The 19750-nt window shown below is 39.6% G+C and overlaps 2 protein-coding genes across 2 annotated transcripts; one reads left to right on the top strand and one right to left on the bottom strand.

Moving 5' to 3' along the window:
- Positions 1-594: 594 nt before the first annotated feature.
- On the bottom strand, positions 595-11235 carry LOC139709925 (vesicle transport through interaction with t-SNAREs homolog 1B-like). The gene is made up of 7 exons (XM_071621881.1): positions 11064-11235; positions 7808-7866; positions 6899-7009; positions 5844-5924; positions 3867-4040; positions 1837-1898; positions 595-806 (listed from the first exon to the last, which is right to left on the bottom strand). Exons 1-7 carry the CDS (start codon positions 11161-11163, stop codon positions 716-718), a joined length of 678 nt encoding a protein of 225 aa, XP_071477982.1. The 5' UTR covers positions 11164-11235; the 3' UTR covers positions 595-715.
- Positions 11236-11437: 202 nt separating this feature from the next.
- On the top strand, positions 11438-18480 carry LOC139709919 (uncharacterized). Its single transcript, XM_071621874.1, has 6 exons — positions 11438-13383; positions 14195-14516; positions 15199-15684; positions 16272-16559; positions 17025-17231; positions 17923-18480. The coding sequence occupies exons 1-6, from the start codon at positions 11438-11440 to the stop codon at positions 18319-18321; spliced, it is 3648 nt and encodes a 1215-aa protein (XP_071477975.1). The 3' UTR covers positions 18322-18480.
- Positions 18481-19750: the final 1270 nt, after the last annotated feature.

Consider the following 19750-nt stretch of genomic DNA (forward strand, 5'->3'; position numbering starts at 1 on the left):
AATTGGTCATTTCTTTGACAAAATGACCGTTTCGTTAACGAAATTATCATTTCATGGACGAAATGTTCATTTCGTTACAAAATGTTGCCATTTCGTTACAAAATAATCATGTCATCAAAGAAATGACTGATTTCATAACGAAATATTCCATGTGACACTTGGTGCTCCATGGTTTTTGTCCATGGTTTAAACCATAGTTTCATTTGTACCACCTTCGTGAATTCGGGCCAATGATTGCCAATGCAGTGAAGGCCTGACTTGATCTAAAATGATTTCCTGAGAAATGCAGCAAATGATGTATTCCTAAGTCATCAGCAAATCTTAGAAAACAGGGTTCACCATGATCCATGAAGTAAGAAAGTCACTTCCATGACACCTTGAGGCTGGTTCCTCCAGGCTACCTTGGTTGCTTGGATGCTGCTGAGCTACGAAGGAAAACCTCATAAGATGGTATCAGCTCTTTGTCATTCGTGGTCACATGATCCAGGGTAGAAAACGCATCGTGAGCTCAAATCTTAATTTTCCAGTGCCAGATTGCGTCCATAACAGATTTTCAAAAACCTCCCTATTTAAAAAGGGTTACCACAGATTTTCCAATAAGGCATCTTCTATGTACACCTCACACTGTCCATCTGAGAGAACATGATATTGTCACATTGTTTGATGGTTGGTCACTTTAATGACTGCTGTGGATCGGCAAGCCACGTCCACGCTGCTACGAGAAGAATTTCCACCAGACGACCACGCCCAGTATGGCCAGCTCGACAACGATGATCCCGGACAAGATGAGCTTGTTCGTGATGACCCTGCGGAGGGAAATGAGAGGTACTCAGTTATCAGCCATTGCATCGGAACTACAATACACCTGTCACTGCAAAATGCAAAAATATTGTCTTGTCACCTTGGAGCTTCTCAAAATGTGTCTCGGCATCATCTAGCTCCTTCAAATACAGGACCTGCCTCAAGGCAACCTGTCTGCAACCATCATATTTGCTGCTACCTCAACAATGACCTATATGCACACAGCTCATTGACTGTTTTCTGGCTATCGCCATGGCAACTGCTACTATTGCAACTGCAAACGTCTCTATCAATACTGTCAGAAATAGAGTGAATTGTAACATCTGCTTCATGAGCATTTGTATCCTTGCATATAGAAAAAAAAAATTACCTGGTACTTTCTCTATAAGTTCTCTGCAATGTAAGCCACTATGTAAGTATCACTGACCTTAAGAAAAAAAAAAATTTCCTTTGTCTTATTTCATAGGAAAGTAAAAGGAGACTAAAACTCTTGTCAGTGCAGAAGGATTTCAACATTCCATACAGTCAAAATAAATAGTGTTGGCCCTTGTTTTTTTTTTTCTCTAAGCAGTACACCACAAATAACTTTCCATCTATTGACAAGCAATTTTTCTCATTCATACGTTGTGAAATAGATAAAAAAATATGTTTTCCACATCATCGGAAAGTTATCAAATTTAAAGAAAAAAAGACATTCAATTAATAATTTCAATACATAATGGATCACAGAATCACATCCAAATCAGTAAGCTAAACCAGCATTTTCTGCAATATATTGAAACTCTACATGGCAATGACATGATACTGAAAACAATGTTTAAAGTTGATTGCATTGTAAATAGACTACTGCCAGCAAACAGGGCAAAGATCTCATTACTGTAGGCTACTATATGCCACTACATCACAGTACTAAACACAAATCTCCTAGCATTGCGACTGATTGACAAATTGCCCTACATCAACATAAATAAATCTGCTAGTAGTCTCCTCATCCTTGAATACGACTCCCTTCTTAATTTCTCTGAGAGATCTTACCTTCTTGCCATCCTGTTTAGAATCTTTTTACTCTTGGCCAGGTTCCCATCCATATCTTCAAGCTAGAAAAGAAGACCACGGACAAATGCTTGTGAAAGTTTACAAATTCATGTATTTACTTGGATGGTTTTCAAGACTTAGTATTTGTTCTCCTGCAGTGGAAGGATGACATTCCTGAAACTACCAGTATATTGTTTGGGGGTTGAAATCTGGAAAGTTAAAGACACTCAGTCGTGGCGAGTGGTTTGTGCGGCACGGAGACGAACGCAACACGCTGCCTCCCCCATTCTGTATCAAATGTATTGACCCCCGAATGAGAATAGCGCTGGCTCAGTGGGTCAGCGAAAATACGGTAGGCTACAAGAGAGCTCCCTGTGCTTATCTCCTAACCCAAAATGGCTGCCCCAGCGAGCCACGAGAGCTTCCGAATGGACGCACACTCTCAGTGCGCATGCACATGAAGAGAGGCCGAAAGAGCCACGCGTCTTCTGGCCTCTCTCCTCCAATCACCGCAGCTCGCGGTGACAATATTTGTTTATGATGCGTACACACACACGCACACACACAAACACACACACACACACGCCGCAGCGTCTTCTGGCCTCTCTCCTCCAATCACCGCAGCTCACGGTGACAATGTTTGTGTATGATGCGTACACACACGCACACACACACACACACTTGTCTCAGTGGTAGCATTGCGCAATTGCATGCACAAACTTCGGTCGTTCGGAGTTTACGTACCATTAGGGATGGCGATCAGCTGCCTTTAACAATTTGTGTACAAACAATATGGTAAGTTGTGATGCAATGATATTATCAACTCATTAATTTGCATATTCATTATGGCTGTTCAAGAAATGTTTTGTATAAATAAGTGAAAATTCCCAGTTCATAATTTATGATAAGTATCAAATTTTGTGAAATTTTCTGTTTTCCTTCTATATTTACTCTTTCTTTCATACTGACTTTTAAGTGGTCTGGAATAGCCCATTCAAGAAATCCACACCCTTCTTTATGACACATTCTCTCTAATCCTAGTTATTCATTGGCTTGAATACCCCTAACATCCAAATTTATATTTCATGTAAATTTGAATCACATTGTCTCTAAATCATATTGCAACTTTGACTTTATCTCTCTCTCTTTCTCTCTCCCTTTCTCTCCCTCTCTCTCTCTCTTTCCACTCTTTCCCTATCAATTCAGTTCAGTAAAGTCATTCTGACAAAATTTTATGAAGAGATATATATTTTGTAAATAGCATGTAAAAACAAAATACAAAGCATGAAATTGACACGATACTTAGGGTGAATAGAGAGGGCGGGGAGGAAAAAAAACATCTAGAACAATGATAAAAGTCCCAGAACATGCATGGCTGTTTTGTTGTTGATAGTATGTAACTATTTATGCTCTGCATCCTGTCAAATTCCAAGATTGAGGTCAAGCTGCAGCCCCTGGAATGTCTCAGATTACTGTATACGCTGAATATTTTGCAATGTTTTTATTTTTGCGAATTTCGCAAGTCGGGTGCTATTTGCCAATTTAAAAACATGCAAAAATATTAATTCTGATCCTGACATGAATGTGACATGCAGGCATACATTTCTCCGTCTAATACTTTACTCCACAATTGTGAATTTAACCACTCCCAAAATTATAGACAAGTCCTGATTCACGAAAAATTAGACTCACAAAATATATGGTATATACAGTACCTTTTAGCAGGATGACATATTGGTCAACAACAAAACAACCCCCCCCCCCCCCACACACACACACACACACATAGTAATACAGTACACTCCAATTATAACGAACACAGTTAGAATGAAATTCCGGTTACAACTAAATAAAATTCAGGCCGCAACATTTTCCTCTCTATTTTTTTTTAATTGTTTATTTGTTTGGTTATTACAAAATTTCGATATAACGAGAGAAAATTGCTGGTCCCAAGGACTTCATTATAACGGGAGTCCACTGTAGTAGGAAAAAATACAAACAACAACAAAATCTAAAATTCTCCACCATACATTTTCCTTGGTCCTGATCAGCTGCTCCTTCTGCTCGTCCAACTCATCTAAGATGCCAGCCCCAATCTCATCTGTCTCCGCGGCGATCCGATGAGTCCGGGCTAAACTCTGGCTGGTTCGATTCAGACTCTCTACACCGTCGACAACTTTGTCCTTTTGGCTATCCTGCTGAGCCTGCCAAAGAGAGAGAGGGAGAGAGAAAGGCATGTCTATTCAGTTCATCATAGAGGAGAAGATGCCCCTATAACTGTATCCAGTCATTTCATTCCAATGGATGACACCCTTTGGTATCACAGAAATGATTTTGCTCAGTGGAAACAAAATTGCTCAAATTGACCATGTGCATAACTGTTGGCAATAAATACATACAATGGTTCAACAATTTCTTCTCACACAAACTCTTTAAGGTCTCAAGGAAAATAGCGCATGCATATGTGTGTGTGTGTATGTGATTATAATCATGTAACCATGAAAACGTGTTTGGTCCTATGAGTCTGTTTGTGTGTGTGTGTGAGTATGTGTGTGTGTGTGTGTGTGTGTGTGTGTGTGTTTCTTTTTTTTGCATGAAACACAGTTGTCCACACATCATGGACACTATCCCAAATGATATTGAAAATGAGAAAAAACAGAGTCAGCAATGTACTGTAATGTACTGTCACAAACGGACAAAGGGATCAAAAGTTATGAGCCATAAATGAAATGCGCCCTAAAAACTTAAAGGACAAGTCCACCTTCATATACATGTGGATTGAGTGAATGCAGCAATATTACTAGAACACATCAGTGAAAGTTTGGGGAAAATCGGACAATCCGTTCAAAAGTTATGAATTTTTCACGTATCTGCGTAGTCACTGCTAGATGAGAAGACTACTACAGTGTATGATGTCATATGCGTACAACCATATAAAGAAAATAAAAAGAGAATTTCACAAAACTTTACTTTTTGCATTAAGTGCACATTTCTTCGACTAACATATGTTAAGGGTAATGTTATTCCCCCTGCCTTCTGAAAGAGAGAAGTCAAGTGTTCTTTTGTTATGCGAGAAAAGTGAGAATATGTTGAATTTTCTTTATTCTTTCTTTATATCGTTGTACTCATGGGACATCACAAGCTATAGTAGTCTTCTCATCCAGCCTTGAGTGAGCAGAAACTTCAAAAATTCATAACTTTTGAATGGATTGTCCGATTTTCCTCAAACTCTCAATGATGTGCTCTACTAATATTGCTGCATTCACTCAACCCACATGTCTATGAAGGTGAACTTGTCCTTTCACATTGGGCCCTAAGAGTTTGTTGACCCCTGTCTGTGACCTTTGACCTGGTGGTTACCTTCAACTTCCCACGAGACATCTACCATCACCCAAGTTTGATTGCCATTGTAGCAACATGTGTCGAGTTACGTGTGATAAGAGAGTCTTACAAGTAAACTTTAACGTATGACCTCAAATGACCTTTGACCTTATCCTGTGACCTCCAATGGCACCATAACATGAAGGTACCCCCAGTGCATCTATGACCCAAGTTAGGTTGTAATCCAAGCAACTTATGTGAAGTTATTTGTCAAAAGAGAGTCTTGCAGTTAAACTTTAACATAGAAAAGAGTCTTGCACATACTCTTTAATATATGACCTCAAATGACCTTCGACATCATCACATGACCTCCGACAACACCATAACATGAAGATACCCCTAGTGCTTCTATCAACCAAGTGTGGCTGCCATTGCTGTAACAGTTGCCAAGTTATGCATGATAAAAGAGTCTTGCAGGTAAACTTTAACATTTGTGACAGACGACGGACGGATGACGGACAGACGACGGACGGACGACGGACGACGGACGGACGACGGACGGACACCATTTGGATCTCTTAGTCTCACCTTCAACTCCGGTGGGCGAGACAAAATGTGCATTGATTGCCAGTGATAGTTCATGACAATTTAATGCCACAAAAAATATTTTGCTTTACAGTAGTCACCTCAAAGTCGGATCTAGCTGGTGTGTATAAACCTCCAGACAGCAGTTCATCTCTACCACTCGTATGACCACTTAGCCGTTGCTGCAAAATATAAAAACATATTGATGGATAAACAGATTGAGCTGCAAGACTGAAATATCCTCTCCCTTGTCGTTTATTTCTATTTTCTGCTTGCATTCTAATTCAAACATGCCAAAATTATAATACATGGTAGGGGGATGAATGGTGAATTTATACATAATAAACTGACACAAAAACTATAGAATAACAAGTATCAATTTACGATACTAAGAGCTCAGAGGCTTTTGCATTTAAAAAACAAACAAACAAACAAACATTTGAGAGTTTACATGGACCTTACTAATAAGCAGGACTTCAATAAAACCGAGTGACTTGATGATCACAAACACCAGATTATGACTTCATAACAAGGGATGCAAACTCTGTGAATAGTATTGCAGTATTCTGAGAGTTGAAAAGGTGTACCTTTGGATTTTCAGAGAAAAAAAAAACCAAGAAAAGTATTTTACCTTTCCTGCAAAAGACATGGGCAGTAATGCAATTGGGGCAAAACAATTCCATTGTTTTCTCTGAGACACACAGTATTTTGGCAAAAAATAGAACAAAATACTGCAAAATAGTAACAGTTGGCATCTCTGTTTAACCAGTGTTATACAATGTTACGTTCACTAGGGAGAAACAAATGCTTTCATTTGCAGGGGACAGCATGCACATTCGACCTAATGTTCAAGAACTGTAGATGCTTATTATCATAAACCACAATGGGGAATATCACTTTATCTGAAATGGTTATTTTGATGTACATAAATGCCATCGATATGTAAAGGTATTTTAGATAGAATGCAAGAGGCAGGCAGAACTGAGTTTGTAGACTATGCACATTAGATCAAAACATCACAAAGTGGAAGAAAAATAAAAACCAAAGTTTTCTTTATCGACGAGAGTAGTTTTCATCAACAAGCCCAACTATGACATAGATATGTAATAATCAATGTTATTTTGATTGGTCAATGCTGGCCGTTTCATCTCCTCACAGCATCTCTCTGCAATTTTTCTGCCTGTCTGCGGTAGGATCTTGTCTTGCCCATGAGCTGTGTGCGGTAGCTTCCAGGGGCAGGTTTTGCCTCGTTCTCCAGGCTGGCAACCTGTTCAAAACAACAACAGTCACAGGCCATTCCTATTTTGCAGTTTCTCTTATAAACAACATGTGGGTGCACCATAATGATATTCACAGATGACATAATATCAAAAGAGCAAAGGCACAATATGTGAACACGATTTTATGCCAGTTTTCAACAATCATGATTATCTAGTACCTGACTGATTTCTTCACTGTTTACTCATTTCTACAGATGTCATATAAGTATCGGTATTCAAACAATCACTTCAATCCTGCCTTTCACTGATATCATCAATACAATAACACAAACAAAGGGTGAGAAAATAAAGAAGAAATGCATTCAGATACAAAAAGATGCATAATACAGAGACCTTGAAGATCACTAGAAGATATCTTGTTTGGCATATGGACTGTTGACGCCAACGTGGATATTGTCTTATATTACAGGTAGTCTTATTGGTAGTATGTAGATTCTAAGAGAAGACTTTTTCAACCATAAATACTATATGATTACATTCAGCTTTTCAATGGGATGATAAAACAAGTGTATGGAATTTTCTCCAAGGTCACTTTAAAATTTCAAATTTCATGACTTAAAAAATGCTTGACAAAGATGTGATTCATACAACATGCACCTACAAACATACAAATACCATACATCTAACATCACACACATTGAGAACAAGACAATGTTCTTGAACTATTTTGGTAGTCTACTTCAATCCTTTCTGCACAACTGACTTAAATTCCTACTGACACACTGCATACACACATTCCATGGCAGAAGGGAAGTGTTATCAATGATCCAAAGTGTCACACCTACCAACACAAAGAGGTCATCTGTTTCTTTCAGAACTTCCCTGACAAGTTTCTTCCTCACTTCTGAAATATGAAAGATCAAAGAGACATTCAGACATTGCCTTGTACTGGTTTATGGGCCTTGTTTCATAAAAGATGTTAGGGTAGTGCAACTCTTGCTGGAATGGCAACTTCCATAAGCAACAGCCAACCAGGAAGCTGGATTCTTATTTCTACCATGACAACTGCCATTCCAGCAAGATTTGCTATTGTATCACCTTTATAATGAAATGGGGCCCTGAACTTACATGTACAACATAAAGGCATGCATGTAGATTAAACTGAACTGTGCATATGCATCCCTACATGAAGAGAATTATTGAACCCATTATATGGCATCAGGCCTTTGCAGAAGTTTGGCTAAGAAGTTGTCACCATCAATTGGCAACTCTGAATTGTATTGTTTCCTTAAAACTAGACAGATTACATGGAACTAACTACATTAACTATATATGCAAATCAGAAAATATGTATAGAATTTGTCAATTTTGGATAGAAACATTAACTTTAATCTCCTGAAATGTATTGCCAATCTAAGAATCATGTAGAGATTTAGCAATTTAACAAAGAGGCATCTGAAATTCTGCAACCAAAACACAAAATTCTATATCCTGAAATAACAAAGGGTTCAATTAAAGAGCTACATTATGAAACAATAACTACGGACAATAATATTTTTAATATATTTAGCACCAATAACAGAAATGCCACAGAAATGTGGCTTCTGGGAATTTTTGATGGGTCAAATGAAACTACGTCATGTCATGAATAACATGCTAACATTTCACCAAGGAGGTATTATAGAAGAAGAAACCAGAATCTTACTGTACCCATGGCTCGACACTAACTTTTTTGTTTGGTGGCCCAATGGGGCTACCAAAATCATAATTTTCAAATTTTTGGTGGCCCGAGAGAAAAATTTGGTGTCCCCCCCAAAAAAGCAATAAAAAACATTAAAAGTTCTTTTTTTTTTTAATGAGTCAAATATTTAAGTTTTATGATAGTAAGAATTAGAAGTTGGACATATCTACACATAAATAAACTTTAACAAACTTGCAACACTCACTCTCAGGCACTCATTCAGTCCTTTTCATCCATCCTTTAAACAAATTTAACTGCTATTTTCCGGCGCAAAAAGTTACGAATTTATTGACATACTTTTCAAAAATTTTGGTGGCCCGAGGCGGGCCACCAAATTTGCCCTTTTGGGGAAATTTGGTGGCCCGACTTTCATTTTTGGTGGCCCCGGGCCACCGGGCCACCGTTAGTGTCGAGCCCTGCTGTACCCATGCTCTGTGCCACAGAGAAGTTACATTATTGTATGTACAGGTTGTACATGTATGTGCTTTAATGCAGACAGTGTATTAATCAGTTGCTTTGGCAAAAGTGAGTACTTCTGTTTTAAAGCATGCATCGGCCCAGAAGGCAGCTGGCAGAAGTTCGCTGATCCTTTCAAAATTTTCGGCAGGAATTGGTGTGCAAGGAACAAAAATCTCTAATCCCCACCCCCACCCCAATAAAATGCTAGAAAAGGTGCAGAAATAATGTATGCATTAACCAAGTTTACTTGATAAAAAAAAAAAAATCTACATCTTGGTATTAATGGTATGCACTATGCATAAGATTATGCTAAAATGTGCACAAAATAGTTCAGTGTTTACTGTTTAACATATACTAATATTCCCTGATTTTTCAGTCCTCTAGGACATTCATAACCTGGAGATATCAATATAAACTTACAGTATGTTTTCTATTCAATATTTCCGCAAAGCTCCAAATAGGATTTGAACAGTTCCACTCAAATTTGGTTTAAGATCGTTAAAATTCACACCTCTTCTTTGGTTGCAATATCCTAACTCTACAGAAGAGTGACTTGGAGAATGGAACATCAAAGTCAATGGAATGTTAAGCATTCACTACTGTCATGCTATAGAATGTACACATGAAATTTGCACAAATCGCAGAGGGATTCCATTCCTTCCATAACATCTCCCTGGTTTTACATACACAGAAATGAAGCCTCTCCAATAATGTACGAAGGGGTTCAGACAGTGAGCAAACAACTGGGCTATTTTCAGTTTACCACAGCATTTAATTTCAAAGAGGATGTGTTTTGTCCTTGATTCAATAGTGAAAATAACACCATACAACAGCGCAAATAAAAAGTAATTCAACTGCTCAAAAGTGTCAATTTAATGTCACCTTTCAGTACCAGAATAGAACTAATGAAACATTCATTGCAATATCAAATATGCACTGACAATAAAATTTCAGCATTAATAGAACATTGAACTGTATCAAAAGCATTTTGATAAATATTACCAAAAATGCACAAACTTTGAATTGCTCATTTTATATAACAGTCTTGTATATCAATACTGCAAGGAAACAATTGATTGCGTATGTTTGTAAGATGAGCCAATAAGCCAACTGATGTAAAATTCCCCATTTCTAGCATAAATGCTATACTTAGTAGATCTAAATGGAGACACAAAATTTTGCACAATTGGGAATGTAATGACATGTATCAAAAGTAGAAAGTGTGCCATACTATGATCTACAAATTAACTATGACCAATTACATACTTGCCAACTCTATCGCATTTGGCGGTAGACTACTGCTTTTGAATGATTTCATTAGCATTCAAGCTAGCGCTGCTCGCATAGGCATCCTGGATTCTACCGCTTTCTCAAATGAAAATGTTGGCAAGTATGCAATTACAATATGCAATACATTGTAAACTTTATACCGCCATTACCATTGTATCGTAGTGAACTCATCACACCACAATTCTACAAATACAATGCTTCATCACACATGTACATGTCAACATGAGTCGTGATGTCCATTCACAAAATGAACTTGAACTTAATAAATGGTCTATTTATATGCCTGTTTATTGTTTATGTGTGTAGGCTCTGCCCTATGTACATGTCTCTTTTGTCAAAAACATTTCCTGCTCCTACATCATGTACATATTTGGCGCAAAATTCAATAAGCACTGTAAAAATTCTAGAGCCTATTAAATTCAAACCATATCATTGTAATAATACACTGTACTAAGGTATCAATCACATGTTGCTTGCTTGAGTTAAGGAGGCTAAGGTGGTGGTTAATGCCAAGGGCAAGGCAATGCCAAAATAACAAGAAAAGAATCATATCAATGTCCAATGACAATGTCACAATGCATGATATGTATCAAAATGAATTCATACATTACCTCCGGATGAATTAGGAATTTTTGCTTCCAGTTTGTAGGACACTGTTTCACTGAGAGTCCGAAAGTCATCTTCAATCCTTTCAAACAGTTCTGACGACATTTTAGAGCCGGATTTTGAGTCGAATAACGTTGCAATGAAAGTAAATCATGAACCGCAGCAATAAGAACAATCAGGTGACCCTTTACTTCAGCCCGCTGATGAGAACAGACTTATTTCAGGCTTTTTGTTGTAATTGCTCATTTTCTGCGCGCGCGCGTTCCAGAAAGCGACTGTGGGAATTTCTACTCAATATTCAGGGTAACTTTTGTTGAGAGTCGATCTCTCGTCTCGGCAAGAGTCTAGTACAAAAAGAAGCGATCGCGATCGAGTGGCTATGGCGGATATGAAGGATGTGGATAATGAATTGCCATCTTCATCCCGCATCTCTCCAAGCACCCAAGATGACCTGAAACAGTCAAGAAGGATAAGGCAGAGCGATAGAGGAGACAATTCTGAAACTACACATAGCACTCCTGTCGATATACTGTCTGAAGCTTTCTCAAAGATGGAAGAAACATCGCAGGAAGACGTCATAGAATTTACTTCAACAGCGTCTGTTGACGAGGCTTCGACTGTGCAGCAGGCGAACAGCAAATCCCCTGCTGCACCGGAATCGGGTCAAGTGATTGATGACATTGTGGCGCAAGAAATAACAGCACCAGACATTTCTACAAATGAGGCCACATTTGCTTCTGCTGAAGTGGATAGCCAGATATTAGCCACAGACACATCTTCAGGTAAAGACGATTTGATCGCTGAAACAATTGTTGAGTCTCGAACACCTTGTTTAACTGAGCGTGAGCAGTCAGATGCAGGTAACATGAGCTCTGAGTCTGATCCTGAACATGAACAGAACACTTCCAAAGATGCTGTTGTTGAAGGTCATTCAGCTCCAACCTCTGTTTCTGACAATGCATCATCGAATAGTAACATGCTGTCAAACATTACTGCAAGCTCACTGCTGGGTTCAATCGCTACAATGATTGATTCTGGCAGTGACTGCTCACTTGAGACTGTAAAAGGGAATAAAGATTTAAATACAGGAGACGATAAAATTGATACTACCACCACGACTTACACAAGTTCTGCACCTTCTATCACGTCGCCACCACAAACAGTTCTTACATCTACTCCAATAGCAGCAGCTGCATCACCAGCTACTGTAGTGACTAGGTCCATCTTACAAAATGCACCTCTTCTTGTGAATGGTAACAACCTCTTGACTGCAACAAACAACATTATGACCAGCCTTGGAACTATTCCATCCATACTTGGCACGCCCTTGGTTCAAACAATTCCGCAGACACAGACACCAGTGTCAAAAGTAGTCGCTGCACTGAGACCGCCCGCACCAACTCCATCCCCAGTGACCATCACAGTGAGGACCCCGCCGGGGACTGGTGCTCTGAGTCAGTCATTGATATCAAATATTGTGAATACTCCAGAAGTCCAGGCCCTACTGTCAAAGAATCCTGGCCAACCTATAACTATTGTTCGAGTGCCTGATGCTCCTGCTCCTACTTGTGCACCAGGTGTTGTCCCAGCTCAATCCACAGCTACAGCTCCGCCTCCTGCTCCACCTGTTGTGAATGCCCCTGCTTCGACGTTGACTCCATCCACATCGCTTCAGACTGCCACCATTCCGATACTGAAAACTGTGACAAATGTCATTTCCAAACCACAGCCTACAGCCACTCTCAGAACATTTCCTACAGGCAGCAGCACAGCAGTATTATCCAATAGATTAGTTGACTCCAGTGGTCCTACCAAGCCAACAACTTCATCTCCTGCAAACCCTGTACCAACATCCACAGGGGCAGCCAAGCCGCAGGTTTTGTTAGGTGTGAGGAAGAGGGTCAGTCGCGGTGGGAAAATAAACAAGGGAATGGCACCTGCTGTGCCTTCATCCCAAGACTTGAACCTACTGCGTCAAAAGAGGCCAGCAAATTGTAAGACTCGCTCAGGCCGTGTGTCAAGACCACCTCTTTACCGCATCAAGGAGTATAAGACAATGCCAAATGAAGAACTTGGCGATCAGCGTGGATCCTCTGAAGGAGAATACTCTGACTATGATGATTCTGAGTCAGGAACACCCTCGACTGGGAGCACATATGATTCCAAGAGGAGGCACAAATGTCAATCCTGTGAAAAGCGGTACATTGGCAAAGGTGGGCTTGCAAGGCACTACCGCGAGAACCCAACTCATGGAGATCCGGATTCTGTTTTGAAAAAAGCTGATGGTGAGGATAAGCAGACAGAAGTGGCTGAACGAATTGAAAAGTAAGTCAGAATGTGTAAAGTCATCACTCAGATTCATCAGGCTGGTATTATTGATGTCCTGAAAGTCATTGTTTAAGAGGTTCAAACGTAACATAGTAAATACCAAGGTATGCTGTATTGTAGATTTCTAACTCAAATGTTAATTTTCCAGAACCAATGACTTATGGCTCTGTTCAAGATGATATCAGGATTGTATCTGACATATAGTATGCCTGAAGAAAGGAATGAAATTTCCAGCTTCATATTCAACACATTTCTCATTTTGAATATTTTGAAGTCATGATAAATAAGTATGACATAAGGGACATAACATGTTCACAGCACGACCAAACAGGAAATTCTTAGCTGCTTGTAGTAGGACACAATGTTTTCAGGAGTCATGGTCAAATGAATTCTAATTTACTAATCTGTGTAACCAAGTTTAGAATGTTTTTTTTTCTTTAGTGTAACTCCTTATCAGACTGTACATAAGAATTCACATGTACATAGAATTCTAAGATGAGAGGTGTGACATGTTGTTTGTAATGTTGCAGCAGTTACTGTGTACTTGCTGATTAGAACTGATATAAGTAACTCTGGACATCAGTGCAACTGACATTTTATATTATTTTTAAAATCCTTGTTATCAGCCATTAAAAATCCACCTAGTGTAAACAAGTAACATTAAATATTTCAATTACATGTACAGTAAAGCTAGTATGATAGTAAGCACCATTCAGTAACTCTCGTGTCAATTTGTCCGAGGTTGTCCTGTATCACATATGTACGAAAATTGTGAATTTATGAATGCTAATGTGATATGTCATTTTAGGAGTGAAGAAGAGACAGCAGCTGATGTGGTATCCGCTGGGAAGTCAAACGGAGACACTGGGGAGTCATCTCATGTTGCAGACCAAGCATCCAATGATCATGTGAACGAGAAGCCTGGCGTCACGCCCATTGCTCAATCGCTGAATGACACACCCAGAGGGGTTCAGTTGAGACCCAGGGGGAGGGGGCGGGGCAGGCCTGGGAGACCACCTGGATCTGGTCGAAGGATGGCCATGGACCAAGATGCGGATAGTGGCGTGTTGGCAGCCAGTAGCCAGGATGCAAGCAGCAAGGACTATGCAGCTGCCAAGACAAAGTATAAGGTATGTAATAGATATTTTCAATGTGAATAATCTCTCCCTCTGCCACTATCTGTGCTAAGGAATGCCTGGTTATCTTATGAGATGGATAGTTATAAACAAAGTCTTCCAAATGAATCCAAGACATTGTGCTGAATATTATGTGAGCACATCTTTTGTTTGCTCATAAAAGCTGTAATATGACAAATACATTTTGATGTTGCAGCAAAAAAAAGAATGAATAATAATGATAGTGAATTAAAAAAATAAATACTTTATCAGCCCCATTTGTTTGAGATTATACTTTAATAGCCCTTGATGTAGAGACATTTTGCTTCCATGTAGCTGCTCAGTTGTGAGCTGTAAAGGTAGTTGACACTGTTAATATTCCTCCAGATGTCCAATAAATTTGATTTTGGGGAAACAAGTGATACAAAATCAGCAGTGTCTATTTAAGGTCATATTGATATCTATAGGTGTGTGTGTTTACGAAAATAAATGTATCTGAATGAACTCTTATTTAAAAGGTTGTGTATCATGTAATTTTAGTATGTTTGGCAGTAAGTAATGCCAGTTGTTGTTGTTGTAGTTCCAAGGAGCTGCTGAAAGGGATTAATACTTCAAGGTTCAAGGTGGTGGTGGTTGTTGTTGTTTGTGGTACTGAAGTATTTGATTTTTCACGTTGCTTCTCTGTTTTCCAATACAGTTCTTTGACCCCAACTCTCCTCTGGATGATGACCTAACAAAAGTGACACTCCCAATGCTTGCCAAGATCATCTCCCCTTGGGAGTACATCCTAGCCCAGGCACAGCAAACCGATGCCACAGGCCTCCTCTTCCCCAAGGTCCTGTCAGCCATCGAGGCGCTGCAGGCAGAAGCCAAGAAGATTGCGCCCCTGTGTCTCAGGGGGATATCGAAGGAGGATTCGACACCATCTGGGAATGGTACAGTGGAAAAAGGACAGAGCAAGCTGTACATTGGGGATAAGAAGATGGCAGAGATGCTTGGAATGAAGGTTGGGTGGTACCATGTCAGCGACCCAGCGGAGGAAGAATTACCAAGAGTGTGCAGGCTTCTGAGACGGAAGTCTGGTTCAGCACCATCTTCGGACAGCAATGTGCCAGAGTCATCAAAGGAGGCTAGGGGTGAGCAAAAGCCTGTTGGAAAGCACAAGCTTCAAGATGCAGAGGAGGTATTATATCCATTCTTTCTAGTGTTTTATGCTTTGATTTAAATGGTTCTGTCTGCAATTCTAGTTGTGGGGAAATGGTTCTTACCAAGGTGCCTTATGTGTTACAAACAAGCTTCCATAATAGAGCAAGTACAATGTAGTTGGAATGTTGATTCATGAACAGGAAATTATCACTACATTTATCATTGAATACTTTGTATATCTGTGCATTTTTTTCCCCTTATTTGTGGTGAGGTTGGAGGAATGAAATTACAATTTTCAATACAGATCATTTGTTAAGCTTGTTTAAGATCTCAATGCAAAGTAGCCACAAGAATTAAAAACAAACCACATCAAGGCATGATGTTGAAAAATATCATCACTTCTTTTCATGTCTGACTCTGAAGGGAGAAAAATCATGCAATGAGCAGATTTCTGTCAGCATCCATCCAAAGTGATGTCTCTTTGACATTGGTATAATTGACTGTACTCAAATACCAGTTGAATATCAACCAGAGGTTTACAAGTAAGTCAATGCTTAAGTGTGAACAGAATTATTGAACTCTACTTTATCTCAACTCTTTTGTTTGTTTGTGTTTTTTTTTCAGTCTGTGTCCAAAAGATTTGCATCTGGAAAAAGCCTGCCATCATCAAGTCCAGCAACAAAGACTATCACCATAGCTAAATCAGTCCTGTCAACTCCCAGCACGAGCATCCCAACCATTGGCAATATTCCATCCATTTTAGATGTGCCGTCATCCTCGACAACCGCATCAGGGAAGCAGGCATCCAAGAGACCCATCCCTCCTCTAGGGCCAATTTCTTCCACCAAAGGCTTTGACACCAAAGAAACCTCTGTCACCACAGTCTTGCCAGCTCTGAAACCAATCAAGTCTGTAAGTGAGATGAAGTGTGGCACAAATAATTGTGCTTTAGTGAGCACTTGCGTAATAACAACTCACAGCCAGCTGATGAAATTTTGGACAGAGTTCTGGGAGTGTTTGTTCATTAGTTTTAATAATGTTAGTGTACAGTTGATGTGTAGTTCAGTGCTAACGATGAATTCAAATATTAGCTACTACCATCATGCTCCCTTGAACTAGTTACAGATATTACAGATGAACTGTGGCAGAAAGCTTGTGTGTATATTTGCAAATGTGTTTATATGGGTACATTATTTACATCTGCATGTTTTGGGGATAAGAGACTATCATGCTGTGTATGATATTTTAGGATTGTCATACGTGTATCAGAATGATGCATAATACAATATATATATATAATATATATATATTTTTTTTTTTTTCTTTGAAATGTTAATACTTTTTCACATTATACCAACTGATTTTCTTCCCATCCAGAAGCCTGCCACCTCACAGTCAGGTCTGCTCCACAAGAGCCAACCACAAACTAATACCACGACCACCCCAGCAGTCTCATCTCCTGTTATGAGTGACAGCACTTACAAAGCCAAAAGTGGGTTAGATATTGCATCGGATGACAACTTGACAGCTTCATCAGTAGCTGTAGGAGAGGGAGATGTGATCAGTGGAGTTGATGGCCTGATGGTAAGATAATGGTCAACCTTATCATTATTTCAGTTTTGATTTTATATATCCTGTACGTAAAAGCCTACTAAGAGCTTTTTCTGAATTAATTTTGACACTGAAACTTTTACTTTTAACACAGAGGCTTTGTAACTCAGCACCGTACCTGCTTGTAAAGATTGGTATCAAATTCGTGAAGACAAAAAGACAAGGTCATGCAAATTCTTGAAATGCTCTGTTTTAAGAGGAGAGACTGTGTAGATTGGACCTTTGTCACTTTGACAGGCCAAGTTCTATAGCTTCATAATTCGGAAGCTTCTGGTATACTGTAAAAGTGGTTTCTTTCGCGTACAGAAACTTTCGCGGTTTCCATCGGTGCGGACTTTTTCGCGTGTGTTTAAATTCGCGGTCGGTAATGATAGCGTTGTACAAGCGACGAGTTCAAAACATTTTCGCGTGATGTTAAATTCGCGGTTCAACCTCATAGCGCGAAAAGCGCGAAAATAAAACCACCGCGAAAGAAACCACTTTTACAATAGTCATTTTGTGTGTTGTATTGGGACACATTTTTTTTTTCATTCCATCCTGATTCCACGAAATATCCTTAGGGACAGTTTTATGGCAGTGCTGTGAATGTGAAAATGTCAAGTTTCATAAGGCCAGAGATGTGATGTACCAGCCACTTGTCATTCAACTTGTCTGATTTACCCAGCCCAAGGAGAAAGCACCAGATGCAACTGAGACTGCAGCAGAGACCAGCAGTGGAGATGGAGGAGGAGGAGGAGGACTGGTCAACACAGTGGAACCATCAGGGGATGACCTGGTGGAGCAGACCACGGTGCTTCCAGAGGGCACCACCATCATGCAGCTGGAGGATGGCACCTTCCTCCTCCAGAAGCCGGATGGCACCGCCATGCAGATCCAGACGCCGGAGGGCATGACCATTGAGACGGTGCAGGCCCTGCTGTCCATGGAGGGCGGGGCATTTGAAACGGTGGAGGAGCCCCAGTATATGCTAGACGACGGCAGCTGTGTCCAGCTTCCGGCAGGGATGTCCCTGGACATGGCGGTGGAGATGGGGCTACTGAATCAGGCTGGAAGTGGAAACTGATCTGAGTTGGAGAGGGATAGCCGGCACTCACAGCCATGTTTTAAGACGAGGAAGTCATTGTTGAGATGTTTTGTACAAACTGGTACAAAATACATTTACAGCTTTTGTGTTAGGACACCATAGACTATTTTTATCAGCCTTTTATTTATTTTTCTTTTAAAGGAGGAAGTCATTGTTTAGATGTTTTGTACAGACCAAGTGTCAAAGTTAAAATAATTATGCCAAACTTGCCACCATTTGTGAAGTATATTGTAAATCTGGCATCTTCTTTCTTCTCCTTTATATTCCAACCCCTTGTCTTTCTTTCTTTTTTTTTCTGTCAAACCTTCTAAACCCTTCAATGCTTGAATGCATATTTTGTGTTGCCCCTCTCTTTCATCTGGTTAATCCTGTTAGCACCTTCTGTCCTATCTTTTTTTTATTGCATCAGCTGCCACTACACAACTCATTTTGTTCATGATATCTAATATTTGTCAGATTCAGATGTGAAATATGATAGACTGATCCTGTTCCTTGGTGTAGTCAACAACTGTTGTAGTTGCCTCACTGATGTGAGTGAAATGTAGTATCATAGGTTTCATTCTCCATTTTGGAGATAGATAAAGTGGCTCATTTTCATTGTGTAAGATTGGAATGTTAAGTAGGAGCGATCAGAAATCACACCGATGTACATATTCTGTCATTTATGTAATGTCTAATTGACATCTCTCACACAAGTGGTTCTCCTATTCAGTTCTCCATGCCATTGCCTTTCACTCCCCTGTAATATAAAAATGTTTGGGTCAGAACTAGATTGCATCTTTAAGTAATGATGACTAAGGATCAAACTTAATGCAGTAGCAAGGGGCGCGTAATAAGCATAACGTTCCAGCAACTGCATGTACAAGATATATGTTGACGTCATAGACAGCTTTTGTTGTCCAAAGGGTTTTTCATTTGTATTCCGTAAAAATTGTAGGCCTTGGTCTTTTGTTCACATGTGTTTATTTTGAATGTCAACTTTGAAACTGGTGCCAAATTGTAAGACGGCAATAGGTTATGGATTAACATCACCCCACAGTTTTAGTTGTCTTTTCTTTGTGGTCCTCAGTCTTTCTTTCTGTTCATTGGTTTGTGCAGAAATAACTTACATACCTGAAGAATCCCGATGTGACCAGGCATCACAACTCCTACAAGAAGTCACAGGCTGAGTCTCCAGATGACCTTGTGTTTAAAGTCAGTGAGGTCAATTATCAGATTTTGACATTTCCTGAAAAATGGTCTTTTTTCTGTCTCTTTTTGCAACTTGGAGTCTTGAAATCAAACTTATATTGTGTGAGATTTTTTTTTCCACTTTTGTGAATACATATTTTGGGAATTACCTTTTCTCAATTTCTACCCACGAGGTACAAGAGAACCCTGTAAAATTGCAGCAATATGGTCGTACACT

This window comes from Diadema antillarum, unplaced genomic scaffold, assembly GCF_040938485.1.
Source record: "Diadema antillarum isolate AM-2024a unplaced genomic scaffold, OU_Dant_1.0 seq00001481_RagTag, whole genome shotgun sequence".
In the NCBI taxonomy this organism is placed as follows: Eukaryota; Metazoa; Echinodermata; class Echinoidea; order Diadematoida; family Diadematidae; genus Diadema; species Diadema antillarum.